At 40.8% G+C, this 15875-nt stretch overlaps 2 protein-coding genes across 14 annotated transcripts in view; both read left to right on the top strand.

Moving 5' to 3' along the window:
- Nucleotides 1–583: 583 nt before the first annotated feature.
- Nucleotides 584–5555, top strand: sumo3b (small ubiquitin like modifier 3b). The gene is made up of 4 exons (XM_004555426.6): nt 584–741; nt 1309–1437; nt 1529–1600; nt 4959–5555. Exons 1-4 carry the CDS (start codon nt 721–723, stop codon nt 5019–5021), a joined length of 285 nt encoding a protein of 94 aa, XP_004555483.1. The 5' UTR covers nt 584–720; the 3' UTR covers nt 5022–5555.
- A 4377-nt stretch (nt 5556–9932) lies between these two features.
- Nucleotides 9933–15875, top strand: part of fmnl2a (formin-like 2a) — a 49854-nt gene continuing 43911 nt past the window's right edge. For all 13 annotated transcript variants that reach the window (XM_004555424.4, XM_012920282.3, XM_012920283.3 and 10 more), the window contains exon 1: nt 9933–10628. In XM_004555424.4, the coding sequence (XP_004555481.2) occupies nt 10515–10628 (114 nt within the window). In that variant the 5' untranslated portion in view covers nt 9933–10514. The remainder of the gene's footprint in view (nt 10629–15875) is intronic.

Below are 15875 nucleotides of genomic sequence, written 5' to 3'. Positions count from 1 at the left end.
CTTGCACCTTAAACTAAATCCTCTTTCTTTACGTTCATGAAGGCGTGTCTTGATTGACAATAATACACGTCCCTCCTCAGGAGCATTCTTGACTTAGCTGGATGTTGTGGAGGTGGTTTTCTTATCCATGGAAAGAATTCTGTAATCATGCACTTTAGTCCTTTTCAGAGTTTTTGATAACTCTCTGATATGTTTATTTGTAATCTTGAATCTCAAAGCTGACAAAACAGTTTATGCAACACTTTGCAAAATCACTGCTCATCCATGATATAATAACAAGAAAAGGTGTGACTATCCAAAAACTTAAAGACCTAAGTGTATATGGCAGATCTCTAAAGATTAATAAAATTAAAAATACAACTTTTGGATTCAAGGGATAAATAATAACGAGTCTATGTAATTACTATGGTAATGAGATGAGTGTGGCCAGCTTCCATGGTAAATTAGCTGCCATTTGAAAGCTTCTGTCCTGAGCTCCCGCGTTTTCTTTGATCAGGGCCCTTTTGTTTCCCCTATGTCACGGGAGTGCGCAAATTAGCGGACGCTCACGCATCCGCGGCCCCGACGAAAAATGGATCACGTGACGTTTTTGGTCGAATTACATTTTAAATATCACTGCGCGCTCCCTCGCCAAACGAAAGAGCCGGAGGAGCTGATAAACCGCTTCACCATTATCAGCCGGAGTCCACGTTACTCTTAAATACCGGAGGAAATAGCAGAATGTCTGAAGAAAAGCCAAAGGTCGGTGCCGCGCTCCTACAGAGACACATCTGGGTCATGTTCATCTTTAGGTGCTCATTATGCCCGCTGCAAGCAGCCGTTAGCATGTTCTGCTAAGCTAGTGCTGCTTAAAGGCTGCAGTTTCCTAGTTTGAGCGGGTAGACGGGGGAAACAAAGGTTGCTCAATTTGCGGATATTTTGGCTTTAAGCTCAGTTTGTGCCTATCCTGTTCTGTATCTTCCATATCCAGCCTCCTGCCTATCGGCATACCTTTCAGTTAAACTATGTTTGCTAATGTCGGTAACAGAGAGTGCTAGCGAAATGAATGGCTTGTTTTTTTCCCCTTTACTGTTTGCGCCATTGTGGCTTTCTGCGCCAGTTTGAACACGGACTAGCCTGCTATGCTAACGCTGGGAGAAGGCGAAAGGAAGTGTGTATGCGTGCGGGTTTTGGGTTTGAAACCTACCTCCCTCCGTTATCACGCTTTCTTGTAAACGTAGTTGGCTAACTTAGGTTGGCTGCTACTTTGAACTAATCGGGGCTTACTCCCGGACGCTTCTGTTGGTGACCTTTTTGCTTTTGTTGCAGGAAGGAGTGAAGACGGAGAACGACCACATTAACCTCAAGGTAGCTGGTCAGGATGGCTCGGTTGTACAGTTCAAAATTAAAAGGCACACTCCATTAAGCAAGCTAATGAAGGCATACTGCGAAAGACAGGTATGGGGCCCTTTGAGCTTTTTTGCTCATATTATTGCGATGATTAACTAGATGCAGAATCTAAGAGAAAATTCCTTTCTGTCTTTTCCAGGGATTGTCGATTCGGCAGATAAGGTTTAGGTTTGATGGACAACCAATTAATGAAACGGACACACCTGCACAGGTTGGTAAAATACTAAAGGCCCAGTTCATTATGGAGGTTTGAAGATGCAAAATAGCATTGCCCTTGTTTTCTTTAACTAGAAAGTCTTTTATGCCAGCACAACAAGTACAGCCTTCAGGCCAAGTTGTACATCTCAGCTTCTCCAGAAAATGCCCAATCACAACCTCAAAGTGAAGACTTACAGCTATAAATCATAAAGTTAATGCATTTGGTTGGATATTTGTAATGTCGTCATTAAAGTGATGCAAAATGGCATGTAACAGCCAAATCGGAGGATAAGATCTACTTGTCCTCTTGTATTTTTATGCGTAATGAAAAGATATTCAGCGTTGGATATCAGTTTTATATGTTTATATAGTGTGAAGCATAAGACCACTTTTTTTTTCTGCTCTGTGTTTAGCTACTTTATAGTTGCAACACTGAAATAGTACAGGGCTGAACAAATATTTTGAATGTAAAGTAAACCAAAGTCAAATTCTTTGTTTGTTGCTCAAACTTGGCCAAATAAGTAAAGATAAAGATGTAAAACCTTTTTAATCAGTAATATTTAGAATGCTAAAAAATTAGGAAAAAATAATAAATCCACTAAAATGTGGATTTAGTTTATTTGCCTGATAAATAAAAATATAATTTTTAGTTTTAAGCAACTTTTTTGACATTTAAAAGAAAGAAAAGGAAGATGTTTCTGGCGCTACTCTGGGTTCTCTTCCCAGTTGGGCATGCCTTGCAAAGAGAGGACTTAACCACCTCGACTGGCTCCTTTTGTAGGAGGAGTGGTTCTACTCCAGAGATCCTTTCAGATTTCGGTGTTCCTTGCCTTATCTTTAAAGCATGATTTAGACTTCTGTGGGAAATCTACATCGTTACTTATGACGTAACTGAAAATCCCTATTAACCCTATGCTGTAACCTTCCAAGTAGGGATGGGTATCGTTTAGGTTTTATCCGATACCGGTGCCAAATCGGTACTTTTGAAACGGTGCCGGTGCTCAAACCGGTGCTTAAAGAATGGAGAACACAAAATTGGTCCAAAAACCTCTCATGTTCAGCTGTTTTTTGTAAAAAGATAACAATGTTAGCCTTTTCTGCAGCTATGGGGCATATATGGTATCACTCTTGGCTGGAAGCAGTGCTTAAACAATGGAAAAAAACACAAACTTTGTCCAAAACCTCTCATGTTTAACTGTTTTCCACTTTTTCTTTGGTCATTTTAGCCTTTTTGGCCAGGGTGAAGGGAGTATCTGCCATCAAACAAGAGGACAGCCGCATGTAGCTATGATGTTTGCTAGTTCACCTTACATGCATTAATTTAATAACATGGTTAGCCTACTCAACGTAAATTACACACGAACAACATTAAGCTACTCGCGCAGAGAAGAACGGCTGCTGCTGCATCATCATCCGTCATCATTTCTGCTACACTGGCAGGGCTAGGGGCCAGGACTCTACTCTTCGTGTTTTTGGGGGATGTTGCATAACAGGCAACCCACCCGCAGTAGATGTGCTCGGTGTGAGGTCTCGCAGCAAGCTATCAAATACGGTGCATTTCTGGGCTTTAAAAAAAACGCTATGCGTCGCCAGGTGTTTCATCGGATTTGAGGTGTTACCTCCTTTGACAGTATCACAGTATCAGCTTAAAGCACTTGTTGCAGGCTGCTGAGTTTGCATATTTTGCTGTGAAGTACAACCAGACTTTTGACCGCTTCGCCTTGGACATTTTTAATCTGTAGCTCTGCTCTAAAAGAACGTACGTACCTGGGCCCGCCTACTATCCTCGGAAACGTAAAATGATTGGCTAGAAGTGTATCACAGCTCAGGAAAAAAAGCACCGAAATGTGCGCTGCTTTTCGGTCTGGTTACTACCGTTTGTCAGAATGATGGCACCGGACACCGGTACCCATCCCTGCTTCCAAGCCATTCAGTTACTTCGTGGTGCATCAACCATACATGTAGTTACATTTGTCAGGAGGTTCACATCAAGCTACTTGGGAAGTTACTGGTAGGATCTAAAGGTTCCGGTTACGACGTAGATTTCCCCCAGAAGTCTAGATCATCATCACACAGTCAGTTTTCCTGCCGTTAAGTGCAGGAACCCGGTGCAGTATTCTCCTGAATGATATATCTGAGCTTCTGTACTGGAATATCATCAAAATGACTGTAAAATCCTAAATGACTGTACACACATGTCTTTAGCTTAGCTGCGGCACAACGTGCCAGTTTGCAAAAGTCGAGAGGCGGACGACCAGTCAAGGCGCTACAAATACTGTGGGTGTGCATCAGGCAATGTGACGTCAAACTGTGCACACACCACCCATGACGGAGGGTGTGTGGTGAACACGAAAACGCCAGCCTTCTGTTAATAATTGTGGTTGAGTAAAGCTCATACTTTCTCACAAACCATTTGCTTTTTGCCACTGGACTGACAAAAAGCAGAATGAAAGTCCAAAACGCTCAGTGCAGATTTGAGAAAGGGAATCCTATATTTGTGTATGTGACAAATTCCTGAACAGCTGCACATTACAAGACCATCGGTTCAAATGGTCAACAAGTTAGCCAAAGTCTGAAAAGACCAAAGAGGTTGGCTGAATGGAAGCTGGTTTGGATGGTGTGAACCCATCAAGGCATAGACCCATCATGAACTTGAAGCTGCTGGACCATTGGAGACACTCATGAGTTTGTATTGCTGTAGACTGAGGCTGCCATCCAAAAAGGACATGCAAAGCTAAACAAAAGCTTTCTGCTGACCACATGCACAAATGTTCTCCAGGAGAATGTTAATCAGATTAGACAAAACTGTTTCTGAGCAGAATTACCTGAAGTATGTCTGGAGGAGACATCCTTCAGACATAAACAAAGGAACTGTTACTAGCTGTTCCACATGCAGGTTGTAGCATGTTGATCTGGAACTGTTTAGCTACCAGTGGAGCTGGTACATTGAACAGACTGGATGTTGTATCTACCTCAGGATTGTTCAGTAGAAATCATTTCAAAGTGCAACGACCTCAAACCTATCAAAAAAAAAGTGGAATTATGGTAAAAGTCCAGTGTCTGCAGTGACCTTTCGGGGAAACATTGTCCAATATTAGTTGTGCTTTACACATACAGGGTACAAAATACATGTAAATTTTGTTTATTTCAGAAAGCTCTTTTTGTGCACCAAATTGTCAGTGTTCATTTTAACTCTAATAATATATATTACACCTCAGGGATAAGACAGACAAACAAAACAGTCCTAACATGGTAATTTAAAAGTGGTAATTTAGGCAGGGAAACCTGCCTACATGATATTATTAGCATTACTGAAAACCTCCTGTCAAGACATGGTCTGAGAGACTAATGTGCACGTGTCTTTGTTGCAGCTGGAGATGGAGGATGAAGACACTATTGATGTATTTCAGCAACAGACGGGAGGAGTCTGTTAAGTGGAAAGAGTCAACAATTTTTTTTGTTTTGTTTTGTTTCTCCTTTTCAATTCAGTTTTCTTTTTCTATTAGGTTTATCGACTGTGCTTCCCTAAATGAAAGACTTCACACAACAAAAAATAAAAAGGATAATAATGATCATTTGGGGCCAAATACAGACTTTGAGATTAGGTAACTTAATGTTTTATTCACCAAAACCAATTTGAAATTCATAAGGACAGAGTACATCTCATATTATGGCTTGTAATGACGGGACCATTGTGGGGTTTTTGTGATGTTCAGCTGTCTGAGTAAGCTAAATGACATGCTTTCTTTTCTGTTTCTTGATATTTGTTTAATTTTTTTCCAGATAATGGTAAGAATTCATATTCAGGATGGACTTGACTATTTAAATATTCATGTACTTATGAGGAATGCTGCTGGGATAGTCAGTAGTGATCTGTTCATAGATGGGAGATTTTGTGACATTATTCTCATGTAGATTTTAGTCGCGTTTTTAAAAGAACATTTAGAAATAATCTGTCCATGCACAGTTTATCTTCAACAGGAGAAATACTTGTGCTTGGAAAGCGTCATTATGGATGGTTTACCTCAATACTGTTACCTTCAAAGTGGATTTATCTGACTGGTAGTACAGTAAGGTTCTTGGACCAAAAATGCTAAATGAAAAGGTTTCTTTTTATAAAAGGGTTTGACTAATATAAAAATGTAGATGTAAAAGTTATTGTAACTCAGTGGTTGGTGGTATTGCACAGCAGAAAAACGGTTGTTCCTGTCCAGGACTTTAAAAGGGGAAAAACTCCTCACCTTTTATCAGAGACATTTTATCTCATCCAAGAATAAGTATTTCACTCATTGTATACATACATACATGACATGTTGCCAATTTGAATACGTTTGTAAAAAGTCTATCCAAACATTAACGTTGTTTTATGCTTGTGTGTTGATGGAACCTTTTTTGTTCTTGTTCATTTTCACCTGCGTTTCAAATTTAAACATTTTAGATTTGCATGGTGATGTTGGCAAATGTTCTTTTTCTTTAATTTTTTTTTTTTTGTCCTTATACTGTATACAATAAATATAGTTTGATACTCAGCTGCCTGAACCCTGTTGGCTTTCATTTGTGTCAGAGTACTGTAAAGTCTTTAGTTGCCAGTGCAGAGCGGGTGTAAAATATTTACATCTTTGGCATAAACGGGAACTCATTTAAAATAGCGGGCAAAGAAACGTGCCTGATTTTTCTAAATACAATGATGTGTTGGGTTTTTATTTTAATTTTATATATATCGGTGGTTCTTCCTCGTCAAACTACATGTGAAAATAAGTATCCTGGACACTGGTTATGATGGGAACTCACGGGAAGTAAATGTTATGTTAGGTCATCGTAGTCTAAGGAGCTTGGAAAGACTTCACAAGGCCAGGTCAAAGAAATCTGCCAGCATGATTCTTTGGGCTTAAATTCTAAGAAATAAATATGAAAATTTACAGAAACCTCTGGTAGCTCATTACCCACTCTACTGTAATAAGCTTTTACTATTTAAAAAAAATAAAATAAAAATACTACTTTTAAAAAAACTTATTACATTTTTTGTTTTGTTTTTCTCATGCGGACCCACCATAACAATAGAATTTTCTATTGTAGATTTGGGGGGGGGGGGGGGGGTGAATAGAAATTATTTACTTTGGTGTTGTCTGCATGTCAGTAGGAAAAGCTGTTAAACTTAAATATAGTCAAGTCCCAAAACTGCCCTCCTTAAGTGGCCACTTTTTCTTTTTTTTGAAAGGTGTCCTGTGGCCCAGATTTGAGTCCTTGGCAGGCTACTTCTGGCCCCTGGCCCATATGTTTGGTACCCCTGACCATTAACCATAATGATCAGGTTATTTAGTCTTCCTTTAAAGGGTTGTGGACATTTAGCTTTGTCTTAATCTGCTCCAGAGTAGGAAGCAATATACACTAGATGGCACCATTATCCTTACGATCTGTTGGTACTTGATTCAATCACTGCACCCTCCAGCGCCATAAGTTAAAATACAAAGACACATTTGTTAATCTACTCGAGCCTTATGAAGGCTATAACTTCATGAGTCTCCTTTTAAGAGAGCTTGATTTCACAGATGTTACTAAACTGAGCAGCCAAGTGAACTCCCTGTGAGATTCCTCACACACTGGCGTGATTGTGCTGCTTTTATTTTTGGCACCTCTTTTGCATTTTATATTTCCTCATGGACATATCTGAGGCCATCATACCACCCCCCCCAAGATTTTTCAGAAATGCAGCTGCAAGATGCCGCCTCCACCCATACATGCAACATCCTGCTGGCATCTAATGTACAATCTTTGGAAGAATATTCAGCAATTTGTGTTAGGTAGAAAACTGAGGTGCTGTTGATTAAATGAGTAAAAGAAAAATTATCAGTTGTTTATTTTAATTAAGCTTATGTTAATCACCTTTCTGCACATTCTATATCTACTAAAAATGAAACCATTATTTACTTTGAGGGGTAAGAATGAAACAGTCTTCCTCACTGTTTGTTTTTATTGCTGCTGTGTCACCGTCCGCTGTGTCAGGAACGCTTGTTATTTCAGCACACAACCTCATTTGTTTGACACTGCACTTAATCGACACACAGTGTTGTTGTCATTGTTTTAATGTTAAGTCATTGTTGAGCTCGTGTCATGTGCTGATCATTGTAAAGTAAAGGCTGTTTATTGTCTGAGATAATAGGTGGATTATAGAGTGAGCTGCACATTTAGATTTATGTAGAGAAAAAGAAACAATTTTCAGAGAACAAATGCAAGATTCAAAGTTAAATTATGTTGACATTATTATCGTTGTTATTTATATTGCCATAAAAAAAACATGGAGCCCCAAAAGTCTGTAAAAGCATACAAAGAAAATATCTCAAACAAAATTACACCACCAGTTTGAACCGTTGATACAAGGCAGGATGGCTCCATGTTTTCACAGGTTTACACCAGATTCTGGTTCTACCATCCAACCATTAAAAGTTGCAGCAGAAATCAAGACTTTTCAGACCAGGCAATGTTTTTCCAATCTTCTGTTGTCCAGTTTTGGTAAGTCTATGCAAAATACAGCATCATTTTCCTCTTAGCTTACAAGAGTAGCACCCGGTGTGGTCTTCTGCTACTGGTTCTACGTATTGTGTGTACGGAGATGCTCTTCTGTGTACCTTGGTTGTAATATTAGCTCAAAGCAGTCTAATCGTTCTCCTCTGACCTCAACATCAACAAGGCATTTTCACCCAGAGAACTGCCGCTCACTAGGCCGCCTGGCACTAATTCTGATGCTCAGTTTAAACTTCAGCAGATCACCTTGACCGTGTCAACATATCTAAATGCACTGAGCTGCCATATGACAAGCTATTTGTGTTATTGAGCAGTTGAATTGGTGTATGAAATAAATTTGTTGGTAAATTAGTATCTTCAGACATCAAAATGAGCATAAATGGCTTTTGAATAAGCCAGTGCAGGGGAGAGGGGTTCTTACAGAGCAAAATAACAATACTCAACTTTAAACACGTAATGAGCGAATGAGGTCAGTCAGCTGTGCTTTGCATCCTTGGTGTTTGCAGCCAAGTAACCTCATATATGACACCCTCCCCTACTCGGTCAGTCAAGCAGGCTGAATGAAAGCACTGTGCATCTGGAGAACCTCTGGATTTTCTCCAAAAGGTTGCATGCTGATGTCACCCAGTTGTGCGTAATGTGGTCTCCACCCTGACCGCATCAGATTTCATTTTAAGCCATGTTGAAGATCCTAATATGTTTAAAAACAAAAACAGACTGGATCTGATAGGAACTCTACAGTGGATGTTGACTGCCCTTCACCACTGAATATGTACTTAGTATAATACAGAAATATATGTATATATGTTTATTACACAAATGTTAAGGTGTCACAACTGAGCAGACTGCTACTACTGTCACTGAATGTTGATCATCACATTTTACACTGAATCCAATGTTCAAGAGGTTCAAGAGTTAGTTTTTTAAAATGTAAGTTCATTGGGGGGGAAATGTTTGAAATAGCTGATAAACCATTTTGATCAAGCTTATAGTTTGGGTTGGATGTTATGATCCTGAACCACCCCTTAGTCACATTGAGGGACTTTGCCTGATGCACTGGGCACTTCTCCATCCATCCATTATTAACTTTCCTCGCATCTTTGTTTAGCTGTCATTTGTCCCGTTTTTTAGAGGTCTCTCTTTTCCACCACATAGCTGTCCCACCCGGAGCCTGATTCTGCTGGAGATCGCTTCCTGTTAAAAGTTATAAGTTATAAGTTTGCTGTTGCTATAGAAAAGTACACACAATTAAAAACACCTGTCTGTGTTTGTTGCTTTGACCGCAGTGATTGGTTTGCACATTTTCAGCCAATAAATATTGTCTAATAAATGACTGTTCTGAGGGAAAAGGTCATTGTGTGCAAATCTTTTCCCTCAAATAGTCATGGTCAAAATTTAGAAATAGGTGTAAATTAAAATAGCCTTATCTCATTGTGACTACTTATGATGCCTGGAGTTACTGATTTATTACACTCATGTGCTGTTTTTGGAAAACATTGTTCAATATGATAACTGGTTAAGCTCAAAACTGATAATCATACATGTGTAGAAAACGCTTGACTAATGAAGTCATTGTGACAGAGTTTGGCAGGATATTATATAACAAATTAAGTTTATCTACACAAAAAGTGAAAAACACACCGTAAGACTCTTCACAGAGTCCCTGCACTCGCTCTTCTTTTGCACGAGGGCGTCCCTTGATTACTGGCCCCTGACTCTGGACTCAAAGTACCACAATGCAACACCGAGCATCTCCTTAGCTACGGCTTTGGGAGCTACGCCCCAAGAAGAAGTGGGAGGCTCGCCCCCCTGAAAGGACTCATTGTAAAAGAGGGATGAGAGTGTGCGCGCAGGCTGCGAGTGTGTCCAAGTGTGTGTGAGCGTGTGGACACCCCCTCCTCCTTAACTAGCTGGTCAGCAGTGGAGGGATTAGGAAAGCCGGACCCGCTCACTCACTCATTCACTCAGTCACTACTAAGTAACAGATAGGGTTGCAGTAATCGTGAATCATGCTCGTCGTCATTACTACCGGCTGGGAGTGGAGCCGAAATTGTGCAAGATACGGATAACTGCATAGAAAAGGTCCGAGTGAGTAAGAGGAGTCACGTTTCCAGGTTTCTTCCCTTTGCCGTGAAAATGTTTCATCAGGGACTCCTCTGCCGCCGCCGCCGCTTGCGCTCGGACCCGTCGCATTATGTTACTTCCCTCACATGTGCTTTATGTTGAAGAAGAAGAAGAAGTGATCTGGATAAACCTGCGAGGATCCTGCCAGGGCGACTGAGCAAAGCGAAGAGCGTGCGGATATTTCCCCTTTTTATCGCCGTGCAGAGTTTTTTTTTGTTTTGTTTTTTTCTCAAGTGGACTAAGAGGGGAAAAAGTTGGGGTTTCTGGTCAAAAGAGGAATCATGGGGAACGCAGGGAGCATGGACCACCACACTGATCTCAGGGGACACAACATGCCCCTGAAACTCCCCATGCCAGACGCAGGTGAACTGGAGGAGAGATTTGCAATCGTTTTGGTAAGAAAAAAGTCGTTTGCATCTGTCTTCTCTTTGTTCCCTCCATGCTCCGGTGCCCCGGGACGGGACAGCTGTGTGTGTAGGTTGGACCCTCTGTTTCTCGTCCTGCACGCCCCGATCCTCTCTTTGTTGCTCAGTTAAAAAAAAAAAAGTCATTCCAAACAGAAAAGTGTTTGTTTATTTGCACAAGATCTGCATCTGTTCCTCTGATATGACGTTTTTTGACCTTGACAAAAATTCTAAACTTTGTTGTGTGTTTTTTTTAAACCGTAATCAAAGTAGCGATGAAGTTGTAGCAGAACTGGGAATTTATTGATACCTTCTTTCTTTTTGATTCAACAAGTATCTGAGTCAGCTTTTACACTTTTTACCACATAGTCCTGAAATAGATCAGACACTACGTTTTGGCCCTATAAATAAATAAATAAAAAAAAAAAGATAAAATGTTAATATTGTAGCACTTCCACAAGTATATGCATGAGACACCTACACTGGTAACTTTATGAGTCCAGACACAAGCTCCCCATTGAAGCTTTAAGTGCCTGGCATGTCAGGTCCTTTGAAACATCTGTCACATCATAGGCAGGCAGTGGATCTGTCAACAGTTACCTTACCTGGGCACCAACATAAAGAGTCCTCCATGCAAAAAGTTCTAAACAGTTGATCAAGATACTGACTGTGTTGCAGGGATTCACAAAAGGTTTGTATATAATAGGTTTTGATTGGCCAGATGTGTTGCTCATTTCTTGGTGTACTGGTGTACTAAAGTGTTATTTACCATCTTCTTGGACAATTTTATTTATTTAAGCCATCACAGAATAACACATGACTTTCTGCTCTCCAGCTTTGTGCCCCAGTCAGTGAATCAAAACCTGCACAGAGGAACAGTGAGGTGAAATTTGAGAGCCGGCAAAATGTGGGTCAAACGTGATTGTCGCCTGGCCTCGCGCCCTCATACACATTAACTGCTTTAGGAGAAGGAATTTGACTTGAGCAAGCCGGTTCTTATCACTGCATCGTCGTGCACTCGTCACGGAGACGAGGAGAAGGTTTTTCATTTCGAGCTTGTCTTTTTTTTTTTTCAACTCGCTACAGAGCATTTTTGTTATGTTAGTGGTGGCGGGGCAGATCGTTTAGCCTGTAAGCACATCACAAAAAAGCAGTTTAGGTGGAAGTCAATTCGCTGTGCTGTGTTGGGGTGTGATTGCTGCTTGTCAGACACTGGTGAATCCCTTTCTGTCCTGGAGGCAGCACGGAGAGAGAGGTTTGACGTCACACTGCCGAGGGATTTAGGCCCTTTTCTTAATCACATCTGCTACTAGAACCACCTACTTCCTACATTTTACAAGCATTAGGAATTCCCCTCTCAAATGAGAAATAGCAAAACAGTTGGGATCTAGAAAATTTAGTTTGTTGATTATAAAACTCATCATTATTACGCTTCCCAGGATACAAACCCCCGCCCTAATCAAACTATTTAAGTCTAAAATTTCTTAGGATGGCTATCTGAAACGCCCGTCCTCATACCATGTCAGGAACTCCCCCGCTGACTCCCCTCCTCTTCCTTGCTGCCAGCATGATGCCTCATCTCTTGGTGGGATGGAAGCCCTCCAGCATTAAAAGAACTTAGTGCTATAATCACAGCATTTAGTGTTAGTTACTGCCGTTTAAACCCTAATGTGTCTCAGCTGTGGCTCATGGCAGTTGGCACTATCAAGTGGCACTACGTGACTCTGATCACCTCACTTCAGTTTGAGTGGCAAACGATTAGGATGATTCCCCTCGCTCTGCTTTGTGTCCTGACATAACAGAGGCCTTCAGAGCTGATCAAGATTTAAGTGGGCCATTTAGCCCCTTGTTAGTCACCCATAAAGTTTTATCGATCTGATTGGCTGGTTTCCCCTTATCAGTTATGTAAACTATAACTAAATGACTGCTTTTGGACATGATGATATTAGTCTTCTTGTTGCATATTGACACCAGATTGGTCAAATAATAGCTGCAGGACTGTTTACTTGCCACTTTTAATAGATTTGATCAACAGGCAAGCTTTGGATCACAGCAGGGAACCATTTGGATTAAAGGCTTGCACAGTATGTAACCACATTCAAGTTGTCCACAGCTTTGTATTTGTTTTTTTCTTTTTAATCGAGGACATATAGTTCTTTGCAATAGTCTTGAGTTGCCCCTCATTTCATGATATTTTGTCAGGAAAATGGGAAATAGACAGTGATTTATTAAAGTGTGCAAACATGAAAGATTAAAAACAAAACATATAAGGCAAAAACAGAGTTTGTACTATTCTAATGAGGTTGACCATCACTTGTTGTAATTTCTTTATGTATTAGTCTTCAGGATTAGTTCTCCAGGCTTCTTGAAGGACATTCAAAGCTCTTCTTTGGATGCTGGTTGCCTTTCCTCATTGTCTCTGTCACTGCTTCAATAATGCTGAGGTGTTGGCTCTGAGGAGGTCAATCCACGACTGATACTGCTCCATCATTTATTTTTTTTCTATCCATTGTTCTGAGCTCCTCTGTACACATGATGACACTTTGATCCAAAGATTACAAATTTTGATTCATCACTAAATAAGACCTGTTGCCACCGATTCTTAGTCCAGTTGTAGTGTAATTTTTCATAACTCAGCCTTTACTCTGTTTTTTCTTCCTTATGAGTATCTGCGTTAAAACCACCCTTTCATGTGTTATCGTTGGCATTTTTCATGAATTCAATTAAAGAAATGAGGACATATGCTTTTGCAACAGACCGAGTAAAATAGCAGTTAATGTCCAGAGAAAAACTTTCAGCAAGCGTGGAGAACTGTTGCTCAAGAGCACTTAAAAATTACATGAAAGTCTAGAGCCTTGGAAGCAAAATATAAAGAGAAATGAAGGGTGACAAGAGTTTTGCACAGAACTACACTCTATTAAAATTTGCACGGTGTGTGATGTGAAAAGCTTTTCAAATATGAACTCGTGACTCAAATCATCTGAGCAGACTGCATCTGTGTGTAACCACACATGTAAAATTAACCTAGTTTCTACAGTAAAGATTTTGTGTAGCTGCACAAGTAATGTTGACTTGTGTTGTACAGGAACTGGTGTCACGGTGTTCTGTTAAACTACCCACTGAATGCTAGAAGATCCAGGAAGTCCAGGATCTTGGCACAGTCCACAAGATGAGTTAATGTGTCAATGCCATTAAATGGTCCTTCACTGGAGATTGTTTTAGCAAAAATGTTTCCAAGGTCAAGAATAAACTGTTAAGATCAATGCAAAATTCAGTGTTGTTAAAGTTTATCACCATATTATGTCTGTAGTTAATGATTTGTGTACATGTGCCAATCTAAATTATACTTAGAAGTCCCCACTTCTTGGCCGTTGTAATATCTTGTTGTTGTTTTTTTGTACTTATCGCATTTATCTCATTAAAATAGTTGAAAGTTTGTATTTAAGACCCAAAGAAATAATAGAAACTATAACCTTTGCCTGTGCTCAGTGAGCTAACCCTAACTTATACTGATGTAGTTTTAACTGCCTTCAGCTCCTTCAAAGCTGTAGTAAGTTAAATTTCAACACACCTTCCTTAGATATGGTTGTTTGCTCTCACTGTGTGTGATTGTCATACAAGTGGCTTGCCTCTGGTGGAGTCTGCAGTTTCTACCAAATGAAAAGCTCCCAGTGAAGTGGCTCATTAGGCCAAGAACTGATCTCTGAAACAGACTTGAGCTAATAGTAATCTGAGGCCTCTGCTGTGATCGGACTGCCTGATTCACATGCAGCCTTGGCCTTCAGTCAGAAGGAGATTAAACCCAAATAATCTTTGTTTAGACGGCGCAGATTGTCATAGAGACATAAATAGGAATTTGTTTGTATGCCAAGGCTCTCTGCTTTCTATGACTCCTCATTGTTGCTGGTTCTTTTAAAGCATCTTTGCTCGCTTGTTGTCGTAGTATTGGTAACATAAGTCAACCACAGATGAGTTCCACATGATCATGAGTGAGCCCTCTTGATGTCTAATCTGCACGGCACAGTTCTGTCATGTCAGTGTGCTGCTGATCAGTTAACCATGCACTTGCCAGATCCAGACAAAATTTCTGAACGGCATTTTTAACATGTTTCTTGGCTTATAAGTGCACAATAGCTGAAAGCACGTGAAATGATTACAGTCGGTCTTTGGGAGTCACATGTACAGTATTAGTCAGTCTATATGCTTCACACTGAACCAAAGGAAAATGACTCTGTAACAGGAATGCAGCCAAGGCCTCATGTCTGCTCTTCTGCCTCAGCTAACCACAGAGTTGACAATCAAATTAGATTGCACCCACATCCAGGAGACCGTCGAGTTGAATCTCTGAGTATCGTGCCTGCTGTCATGGAGACAGAGAAGTTCAGAGTCATTACTTGTTTAAATGCCATATGGGGGGGACTGTAGCTTGGATGCTGTTGTTGCTCTTCTCAGTAGTCTGCCCAGATTACGTCTAAGCTGCTTTGTTTAAAGGCTGCGACGCACCACAATCTGCTGTTATTTCTGCTGTGAGGTACCGCATCTGAAATCCACTCCAGCAGATTAATCACAAGAGTAGCCCTCATGTTTAAATGAAGTCTAATCTGTCACATCGGCAGGTCCAGAGTGGGTTTTTACCTGGAAAACGCTTTCTGGTACTTCCCAGGGTAAGGTGTATCCAAAGTGCATTGGTGGTAATATGCAAATTGGCTTTTTGTTAGAATGTCATTCAAATGTGCGAAGACACTGAGCCCTGCATCTCACACAGTGCTACATGAAACCCAGGAAGTGACTAAGCTAAACCTCTTAGGTTTTTCCACGTTGACTCTTCTTCATTAATAAAATAGAACAGTGGGTTTTGTCTGTGGTGCAGAGGATGAGCAGTGGCTGAATCCCGTGCGTCAGGACCACCAGACAGAGCTGCTCTTTATTCTGTGTGAAGCCCAAGACGGAGCCTGGCACTGGACCCAGAGCCGGCAGGCCACGAGAGGCCTCCACACATACCCGTTTCTAAGCGTGTGTGTGTTTGTATTGGTTTCTGCTGTGCTGGATCCCCAGGATACTCACCCACCAATTAGCCAGAACAGCACTGAGGATGTTATGCTCAGGGAGCAATGAAATCCTGCAACCAACGCTCTGGCCTGTGAAATCTCAGAGGGGATGTGAGGTACTGCGGTGTGAAGCGATAATGTGCTGCTCAAGATCCCAAAGCATAGCCTGGAGGCATCTTGCCTGGCTGGC

The sequence above is a fragment of the Maylandia zebra genome, linkage group LG16 (genome assembly GCF_041146795.1).
Source record: "Maylandia zebra isolate NMK-2024a linkage group LG16, Mzebra_GT3a, whole genome shotgun sequence".
Classification (NCBI taxonomy): domain Eukaryota; kingdom Metazoa; phylum Chordata; class Actinopteri; order Cichliformes; family Cichlidae; genus Maylandia; species Maylandia zebra.
This window is presented reverse-complemented; position numbering and strand designations above follow the sequence as displayed.

Bases quoted from the DNA above. Each gene is read 5' to 3' on its own strand.
- sumo3b (XM_004555426.6), top strand. From the start codon at position 721: ATGTCTGAAGAAAAGCCAAAG. The intron at 1,438-1,528 runs GTATGGGGCCCT...TGTCTTTTCCAG, and splicing joins AGGCATACTGCGAAAGACAG to GGATTGTCGATTCGGCAGAT. The intron at 1,601-4,958 runs GTTGGTAAAATA...TCTTTGTTGCAG, and splicing joins AAACGGACACACCTGCACAG to CTGGAGATGGAGGATGAAGA.